The sequence below is a fragment of the Sander lucioperca genome, chromosome 7, assembly GCF_008315115.2.
Source record: "Sander lucioperca isolate FBNREF2018 chromosome 7, SLUC_FBN_1.2, whole genome shotgun sequence".
Classification (NCBI taxonomy): Eukaryota; Metazoa; Chordata; class Actinopteri; order Perciformes; family Percidae; genus Sander; species Sander lucioperca.
In genome coordinates this window covers 7,430,862-7,441,056 of record NC_050179.1, presented here as the reverse complement: position 1 = coordinate 7,441,056, position 10,195 = coordinate 7,430,862, and the positions used below count along the sequence as shown (strand labels likewise).

The 10,195-nt window shown below is 39.7% G+C and overlaps 1 protein-coding gene across 3 annotated transcripts in view; it reads left to right on the top strand.

The window, feature by feature from the left end:
- The window catches only part of LOC116038720 (PDZ domain-containing RING finger protein 4-like), a 136,245-nt gene that overhangs the window by 111,970 nt on the left and 14,080 nt on the right, over window positions 1–10,195 (top strand). For all 3 annotated transcript variants that reach the window (XM_036003456.1, XM_031283312.2, XM_031283313.2), the window contains 2 exons: window positions 6,404–6,657; window positions 8,994–9,096. In XM_036003456.1, coding sequence (XP_035859349.1) covers window positions 6,404–6,657; window positions 8,994–9,096 — 357 coding nt within the window. The remainder of the gene's footprint in view (window positions 1–6,403; window positions 6,658–8,993; window positions 9,097–10,195) is intronic.

Below are 10,195 nucleotides of genomic sequence, written 5' to 3'. Positions count from 1 at the left end.
GAAGTAGAAAGAATGACCTTCATTCAATTCAGCACATTTCCAGTTCAACTAGGATGCCAGTGAAGACAGACACTTTCTCATTGTGCACAGCATAAACTCTATAAAATTAAAAACAAAAACATTTCATTAAGATTCAAAGTGCTACATGCAAGCCATAAAGTAATGTATGCAGTTAATTTGAAGGCATAAAAAAGCTAATGGACTATTAGAGTCTACTGCCTGGGGCTGCCTTTTCTCCTTGCAGAAAAAGTACATCAATCACTTCTATCAGTAATCCCCTGCAAGCTGCCAGCAGTGTCTGTGCCTCCTGCCATAGAAATGGTCCCTCAGCAGAAGAAGCATCATATGTGGCTGAAGTTGACATCTTAACAGATAAACTAGCCCCACTTTACTAGCACTGTCACTACATTCTGCCCTCGGCCTTTGGAGATATTGATGGTAGACAGCAGTCAATGAGACAAAAGCACTGGCAAAAGAGACGCCCGAGGAGTCGAGCTAAGCTGCTACATGTTTCTTCTTTCTTGCTTGCCCTCATACCTGGAGGATGCACGATAAGATGGGACACAGATGAGAGAACCTTCAGGATTGTACTTTGCTGTAGGCTACTATACGCTTAGCTGTAAAAACAGTGACTTTTGGTGAAGTTTTCAAGAAGGTCTGTTTGTTTGTGTGTAACAGCTCAGAACAGCTTAATGTGACGTGTGCTATTTACTGAAGCGGAGGCACTCGTACACAATCTTCACATGTCTTTGTCAATATGGGACTCTGCCACAGAGAAAATGAAGGAAAAGAAAAGAGGTTTCATCCCTTCGTTGCACTCCACTAAGCTGGTTTACTGCATTTGTTGTGGGAAGGCTGGTGGTCGTCTCTGGAGCTTTGAATGAACACATTTCTCTTCTGGCTACAGCTGCTGCATATCCATGTGCAAACAGCCAGCAGATGTGTCTTGGTCCAGCTACTCCATCCCAATGCCCAGTTCTTTCCAAATTCACTTTTACCTGATGATCATCTCTTGGCCCAGTTATCCAGCAAATGATCTCTTGTGAGATATAACCATTGTTTTGTTTCAGACCAAATGACCAATAAGGTAATTCATGTATATATGGAGCTGTTTGGGCCATGAAGCACTTGCAGAGCTGCATTAGACTTGATAAATACAACAGCTACTAAATAATTTGTTGCAAACAGATTTTGTTTACCAGTGTGTGTTTATGAATGAATATCTATTTGCATACTTTGCATGCATGCTTGAAGAGGATAGTTTATGCTAGTGTAACTACATCAAAATATGTCTGATGAAACTTTAAGAGGCTCCAGCTTGTTCTGAGCGTAATGTGGGAAGAATGAATGTTTAAGTTTGACAAGATTAAGGCTGCTTGGGAATAAATCCAATTGCAAAAATTATTCCCATTTAAAATTCCACTTTATCACCTTCAGCGTCTTTAGGCATGCTAGTTGATGATGCACTTTGCAGAGCTGTCCTAAGACATCTCAAGGACTGTGCTTCAGTGTGTGAATATCTGAGTATATCTAGGAAGCTGCAGCCAGGCTTATAAAAACCATTCCCATCTGTCAGATATGACTGCAGATCCAAACAACTAACTGAGGCAGTGTGTTTAGCTGGATAGACCTCAGCCAAGGGGACACCACAAGGATGGCAAAGTCCCTCATGCAGAAGTTAAGGCTACTTGATATTCTTGTGTTGATTGGGGATTAATTGTTCCATCTGGCCCTCATGAAAACCAGTGAAGAGAATAAAAAAAACAACATTCCCTCCTCTTTTTCCTGACGTGTTTCCTATTGTTTTATTATGGTCATGGAGTATGGCTAGCAAGTGCTGAGGCTTGGAGGAGGAGCCTGGACCAGACAGGCTGTACCAGAGGGAGAGCTGGGAAATATGATCATTTTTCTCCGGGACTGTCATACGCCATAGGCTGCCTCATTTGTCTGCTCCAACTCCTTTGTGTCCACCAGGCTCCCTGTTCCAGGATTAGCCTGCGGAGCGAGACACAAGCAGGAAAATAAGACAGAGAGAGAGATATACACAGTCAGAGGAACTATATAAACTAATTATTATAGTGCTTCATGTATCTTTAATATAGTACTTAACTCTAATGTATGTGCTGCAGTATTTAAAACCTGCTGACTGGCCAAAACCCCCCGAATTAAAGCAGGTTTGGAGTGTGAGGGAAGGACGGATGAGGGAGGCTGCGAGACTGCATCTTTATTTTTCCTCCAAATTGCCCTGCAGTTCCACAGGAGTGGTTTGACCCACTTTATCTCCCACTCAGGTAATTAATGCACCATCACTACAAACAAAGGTCACATCAGGAGGCCGGGGAGCAGGCCAGAGCACAACAAGAGCTAAGGGAGTTATATATGGCAACATCACTCAGTCTCTAGTGACACCCATTGAGAAGTGTGTGAATATGTGAATCACCAGGGATGATCGTAACACACTATTGTTTATAACCATTATTACATTATACCTATTTTGTCATGTCTTCTGCAGGTAATGATGTTAGCTATCTGGAAGTCTGTTAATTTAAACAAATAAATTAAAGGTGCTCTCCAATGATTTTACACATAAACATCAGTTTAGTGTTTGGTCTTCTTTATACAGGATAGTTTATTATTTTTTGGTGTCTACATATTTTTTACAATTCAACAACCTTGTGTTATAAAAGCTCACAACTCACAGTGATATGCATTGTGTGATTAGGGCTAACAAATAGATATAGAGCTGTTTTCATGGAGTCACAAGTAGAGCTGAAGCAAAAAGCGGATAAATTGATTGACCAGAAAATAATTGGGAACTATTTTCATAATCAAGTCATTTTTTAAGCAAAAGTGAAAAAAATGCAAAACATTTTCAGGTTCCAGTTTCTCAAATGAGAGGATTTGCTGCTTCTTGGTCATATACAACATATTAAGCTGAACATCTTCAGGCTTTGGAGTCAGAAGGCACAAAACGACAGAAGGCACAAAACGACATTTGAAGGAGTCCGGGAAGTTGTGGCAGTTATATAGTACTCGAGATCGATCTTGGTCTCGAGACTAATTTCAAGGCCTCTTTTTGAAAGTCTTGGTCTCGGAATCGACTACATTTATACTCGGTCTTGTGTCAGTCTCAGATAAAGAGGACTCAAACCGGTCAAGACCACAACTGCAGAGATATCACTAAATTGCCTGTGCATTGTCTGATTTACGTATGTGTTAACATCATTACTGTGATTGGATGTAAAATGTCCTGCCTCAAATGCAACCAATAGCTTGACTCATTTATAATTTAAAATTTGTTACTGTTAACCTCCTCTCCCCGCCCCCTAAACACGCACTCCCAGGAAAGTGAATTCGGGAGACAGGAGAAGAAGCTTTGGCTGTCAGGGTGATGTCAGCAAAATCGTGAATGAAAAAGAATCTTAATTTGCTTTCTGTGGGTGTTTTTTTATGGGAATTTGGATCTTTCAGATCAATTTAAGAAGGGCCTATGGTTAGCATTTTCCACATTTTATCGTGTCATGCAGTTTGGGACTCACACTGGTCTTGGTCTTGACTTGGTCTCACCATGCCTTGGTCTTAGTTTTGACTCGGCCTCAGCCCCTCAAAGTCTTGGTCTTGTCTCAGTCTCGATACACTGGTCTTGGTGATTACTTGGTCATGGAGGTGTGGTTGGCATTTTTTACCTTCCATAGACCAAGCATTTAATCAATTCATCAAATTAATAATCAACAGATGCATCAATAATAATCTTTAGAAAAAACTGAATGGCAGCCCTAGTGTCAAGCCAAAACTGTTGGGAACCACAGACATGGTGTACTGTATAACCACATACTGATCTACTAAGTCAAAGGAAATCTGCTCAAAGAAGACACCGACTGACTGTCTGGTCATTTATATTTTAGATGGGGACTCATTTAAGAAATATAACATGTAGGCAGACATATGTATTATACAAAATAAAACATCCATGCTGAGCCTGGCTTTACTGAGCATTTATGCTGTCAGGTTCTATCAATCACAATCACTTTAGTACTGCTCAAAACATGTCGAGTCATTTCTCAAATGTACTGTGTAAAATGCAGTGAGATGCTTCATAGAACAAGCACAAGTAAAGAATTAGTGGTGAAATATCTGGGGTTAAAAATATAAGCTCTCTGTAGGACTTCCCTGGCAACTTCTGCATCCTTGTTCATTTAGAGGCACCACATACACAAACTGTCGACTGCTCATGAATTTAGGTCATTTTGTTAGATTCTGAACGTAACAGGGCTATGTGTTTTTATTTCTACCACTGTGCTGCATTTTAAAGAGAGTTTATGATGTAAGTTCTGAAACACTGCTGCTTTTGAGTTTCCCAGCCTTGCTGTATTTTTCCACATCTGACACAGTTAAAGTGATTTCAGTTTGCCATGCGTACAAAATGCTCCACTCCAAACCCATATTTAAATACAAAGGCAAATGTAATTATGCTGTACCTTTTTTATCTTTCTTTCTGTGCTTATCTAAATTATAATCTCTGGTTTCAGTGTTTATACCAAAGCACACTCTCGAAGGTATTCCACAGCCATGGTTTCTCTTCCAGAGAAATTACTGGTGTTAAATGAAGCAATGCTTTTCTTTATATGTGCCAGCTGTAGTGCAAATGGTTTTCAATCTGCCAGAAAATCCAGTTAATTTCGTGAAGATGAGGTTGAAGATGGTCTGAGTAAACAGAGGCCACTGTGCTTTTGTGTGCGTGATTTCCAATGTTATATTCATAAAGATTTCTTTTTGATCATCTGTCGAGAAGACATTCAGGAAAAGATGTAAATTTCAATTTGAATGCATTCACCCAGAACACAACTGTAGAGCTGTCGTATATAGTAGTATGTAGTATATGGGAAAATGGCCCTGGGGGCATGTTGCCTTTATACAGTATGCTGCATGTTCAGATACTATGGAAGTGGTATTGTTGGGATCTCATTCTTAAGTTTTCCAGTAAAGGTTTAGACAGACTGTCTTGGCAGAGGTTTTTATACATGGTATTAAATGAGCATCATTCACAGTCAACACATTAACAGGAACATTCAAAAGTCACATATGACTACATGCTAATAAGGGAGGCTGAGGAGGTGGAAGGAGATCCATTTCTGAAAGCAGGCAGTAGTGTAGTAGCAAGGATGTAGAGCTAGGGTTGGGTACCGAACCCTGTACTTTTACCGGTACCGACCGAATCACGTCGGTATTACCGAGTATTGGTTCATGTAAAATCAAACGGTGCCAAATTTCAGTACCTGAGAGCGCGTAAGCGCAAGCTTATCTGTCCTCTCTGCATATTGACAGAGAGCGTAGCTCCGACACACACATGCATGCAGAGGTGCAGACGGAGCAAACTCGAGCAAACTACGTCGGCTCTGCAGTTTTGTTGAAGTCACAGTGAGTCACGAAAATGTCGATAAAGTGGTTTCAAGTGTGGTTACAGTTTTTCAAAACTTCACGCAGACAGCGTTTGCTGCGATATGATATTAATGGCGAGCCAAAAGCAGTCGCGGTGCTGTTGACTTCCTCTGAGACAAGCAGGTACAGCAGTGGTTTCTATGCCCTGGTGACTGAGGGCAAGGCAACTTTATTTCTACAGCACCTTTCAGCAACAAGGCAATTCAAAGTGCTTTACATGAAACATTAAAGAGCAATTAAAAATGGTCATGATGAAAATAAAACAGGCTAAAAAAGAATAATATACAAATACAAGAATAAAAGTTACAGTGAGTAAGAAATTAATAATTATTCAATTTAATAGGTTGTAGGGATGGGTTTGGGAGGGGAGAGGGAGGGGTTTTATTTTTGTTTAATTTCTTTAGAGAGTAAAATATTCTAAATAAATAACATAATGTTCTAAGTAAATAGGATAAATAGGTTTGGAATTATTTTTACAACTGAAATATTTTTTTTGTAATTACAGAGGGAAAGTACCGAAAAAAGGTACCGTTTGGTACCGGAACTGAATTTCAGGTACCGGTATCAGTACCGATATTGGTTCAGATGCGAAAGGTACCCAACCCTATGCAGAGCTCAGTGTTGTTGTATACAGACCGAATGAGCACCAAATACGGACTAACAGACATACGTGATTGTATTGGTTTTACATACATTTCTCAGACCTGCATCATAATAAAACTAACACTAAAACTAGAGTAAAAGTAATATTAGCTATGTCTTAGCTTCCCTGTTGGCTTTTTTTGTCACTTAGCCAGAAAAATCTGCATACCGAGATTTAGCTGAACCAGCTGCGCATGGCTCTGCTTCCATGAAAAGTTTCTATAGCAACAGTCAACAAAAAAGGCACAATAAATAAAGCATAATTTTTTTTTATATCACAGACAAAATATGCACAAGTACAATGTTTCCCTGTACTCCTCAGGTGAATGGGAAGGAGTTGTCCAAGTCCAACCATGAGGAGACTGTGGAGGCCTTTCGGGCTGCCAAGGACCCCGTCGTGGTGCAGGTCATCAGGCGGACCCCCAGCGGCCGCCCCCATGGCCCCCCTCAGGAAATCCATGTGGTGGATGTGTGCACTCAGACCGACATCACCTTTGAACACATCATGGCGCTGGCAAAGCTCCGGCCTTCGACCCCTCCTGTGCCTGACGTCTGTCCATTTCTGCTCTCTGACAGGTACGTACAATAGGAAATGTGGTCATTTTTCATCGATGCTCACTATACTTAGGCAAAATAGATGTGAATCATGACTTATAGTGATTGAAAGCGGGGATTATAAAGTTTAAAGGAGGCCAGTGATTTGTTATCATTTAATATATTTGTATTTAATTTGTTATAATTACAAAGGATTTCGGTTCAGTGCCACAAGAGTTTGTTGTTGTGTCCTTGTTTTGACTTTGGCGGTGACTCATGGTAATTAAGAAGGGCGAAACCAAGTAGTGAGAAATGTTATTGAGCTATGAAGCAGAAATATCAGTGTTTGCAGGATTAGCATTACAAGTATGCAAGACGCATGTTAAATATAAATGAAGTGTCTAACCAGCTGCATCGTCTGATAAATATAGATTTATTTGATGAATGAGCGTCTCAATGCCCTTCACATTTTCTTCTCACCAATGGGACACACTAAATACAAAAAGAGAAATTAGGACAGGGCTAAATGGTCCTAATTAACCATTAATACATAATGTATGTGTGACGTGTGCTTGGCATTTCGATGTTTAGTTTAGTATAAAGCATTCATTTAAATATATCACTAAGCAGCAAGTGTGGAAAATTTGAGAATACGTATCATAAGCAGTTCAAGTCCACTAAAAATGTACTTATATATGACAGCCCTAAGTGACTTTAACATCCAGTGTGTTGAATCTGTTTTCCCTGTTGCTGTACTATCTTTCACATGTCCCCTGTCTGCTTAGATAATCATGCACAGAAACATAACTCAGCTGTAAGATTAAATATGTTTGTTGAGTGTCTATAAATTTAGAAGAGATGAGAGGACATGCAAAGTGGCTCAAAACAACACTTGTGTGGTACAATCACTAGAAGTCTAATCTCTTCTCAACTGGATGCTGGGTAGTGCAATACCGCAAAGACATGTTTTTATTGTTCATGTGGGAGGAAGGCATACAAATATGCACACAAAAAAATCTTGAGAGTTTAAAGTATCAACAAGAGGTTTTCCTGAAAAACAACAAAAGGAACAGGGTTCATTATTTCCTCTTCTGGCATTTTAGTTTATATTCTGTTCATCTCAAAGGATGAGTAAACCGTAAACAAGAAAAGTTTCTGGGTTTCACCTCTTGGGAATGAAACAACAAGACAATAGCAAGGCAGGAGCTTCATAGCACAGAACTGGGAAGTCAGTATGGTCTTGGTGAACCATGCGTGTACAGTTTGCATCTGTTTTAGTAGATAATTAATTCCAACAATCAAACATTTTGAATTCTTTGAAGATCTGTTGCCATTTGTCATTTAAAATGTGCTTAGACAATCATTGTTTGCCTGGATGCTCATTATTAAAAACATCATAAATGTGTGTTATTGTCAGTGTTACTAGGTATAAACATGACCTGATCAAAATCATTGCTACATATATATATATATCTCATACATTATCACCATACAATCCCCTACGGGGCCTTCTTGCCACAATTGGAGCTGCTTGGCGTATCCATTTTGACTCATGGAAGGTTTACAAGGTGATTAAAGCAAATGGGCTAATAAAAAAACAAGGCAACACAGTGCAACGTGTGCTCACGGGCTACTTACAGCCCCGGGCCGAGCAAAAATGTAATCAATGTGTCCCATAAAACTCGCATTTTCTTCTTTTCATCTGTGATCAGGTGCACAATCCAATATACAGCAGACTTTATAGATGTAACAAATGTTTGTCGCTCCTATTTTTTAGGCTAGATTGTAAATTTGTAATTGTATTCTTTGAGCCTACTGCCAAATGTTGTTATATGTGTAATATTGAGGCATCAAAGTATAAAGCATTCTAACATTTACTAGTCTACTTTTGTAACGGTAAAATTGTGTTAAGACAGTTTTACAGTGCGGGGTAATATAAGAGTCAGACAGCCCCTGAACACATCACTCAACATGTTCAACAGTGTCTTTTTGAAGTTTTTGTCCACCGTGATTATCTTGTGTGGCACTGGAGCTGCTCATCTTCTTAGGCCTGTTTTGTTCAGTGACTGAGGGAAGCATAATAGAATTACACTGTACAATGTGGAGGGTTTTGTCTGTCAAGAGTAGGAAGCAAATTATGTGGATATGCTGTTATTAACAAGGGGCTGTATTTTTATCACACACACTCCAATGGTACTGAAAGCCCTTGACAAATCCTTTATTCTTCCGATTCCAGCAAAGACAAAGGCAAGGGAATCCTGTCACTTAGAGGTATTGAAAGCATTTGAAACGTACGCCCCATTTCTCACCACCTCTTTTTGCCTCCCTCCCTGTCTGCCTTTCCCTCTCTTTCTTCCTCTGCCTGTCTCCCCCCACAGCTGTCATTCTCTTCATACAATGGACCAGGATTACTATGAAGGGACAGGCTACCTCTCCCCTGTACTGGCTGATGGAGAGAGGACAGAGGAGTTTGAGTATGAGGTAGGAATTGTACCTGACATCACTGCTTACTAAAGTCTGACAGATTCATTGGTATGGCTAATATCACCGGCTCATTTAATCTTATCGCTGATATATAGTGGTACATACCTAATAAAGTAAACAGATAAGTAACAAGAAGTTGCAGACAGAAATATAAAAGATATAAAGAGAAATAGTGTTGCCATGAAATAGTTTGTACACCAGAGACCACTGAGAAGTTTATTTTTTCAACTGTGAAGGTTAGCTTAGTACATATCTTTGTCACAGTTCTTAAAAGCAGTAGTTAAATTAAATTTTTGGGAAATACACTTATTTGCTTTCTTCCTGAGAGTTACATGAGAAGATTGATGCTACTCTCATCTGCTAGAGTGGTACCAGTCTTCTCATTCAACTCTCGGCAAGAGAGCCAATACCGATATTTCAAAAAAATTTGTTTATTTACCAAATTTTAAGTCCCTGCACACCTACACAGTTGTTTTCAATTACTCTAGGTGATTAGACCTCTAGTCAGGTGGACGCTTAGTGAAGATTTGCTGTGAAATACATGATGTCACCCAACTCTATATAACTCTAAGAACGATAACCATGTAATGTTTCCCGCCCTAACGGGTGCAGGAAAACTAATGTCAGAGTCACAGATGTAAATCAGCTGCAGTTTGTACACGTCCATGCAGTCCAGAGATGAGGTCTAATTAGGCAAATTAAATGAAAACACCTGTGAATGTGAATGGACTATCGGTCTGTAGGGGCTGTTGATGATGTGTTTAGGTTAAACATTGAGTACTGGCCCAAATATTGTTATATTTGTTTTTAACTTTCAGTTAACGATATGGATATTGGCCACAAAAGTCAAGTATCAATAGGGCTTTACTGCTAAGAAACAAGTTAAGTGCTGAAAATGTAGTACAGAGTTGCACCCATTAAGTATAAACGCACATCTGACCTCTCCAACACATGGACACACATTCCCTCAACACTCCATATTTAAATATGCTTAGCAATTGGTGGAAGGGCCCAAACACTAATTGACTCTACAGGCCGATCCAAGGTTGGACAGTAGCGACAGATGATGTGCCACATTGCAGACAGCTTGAAAAGC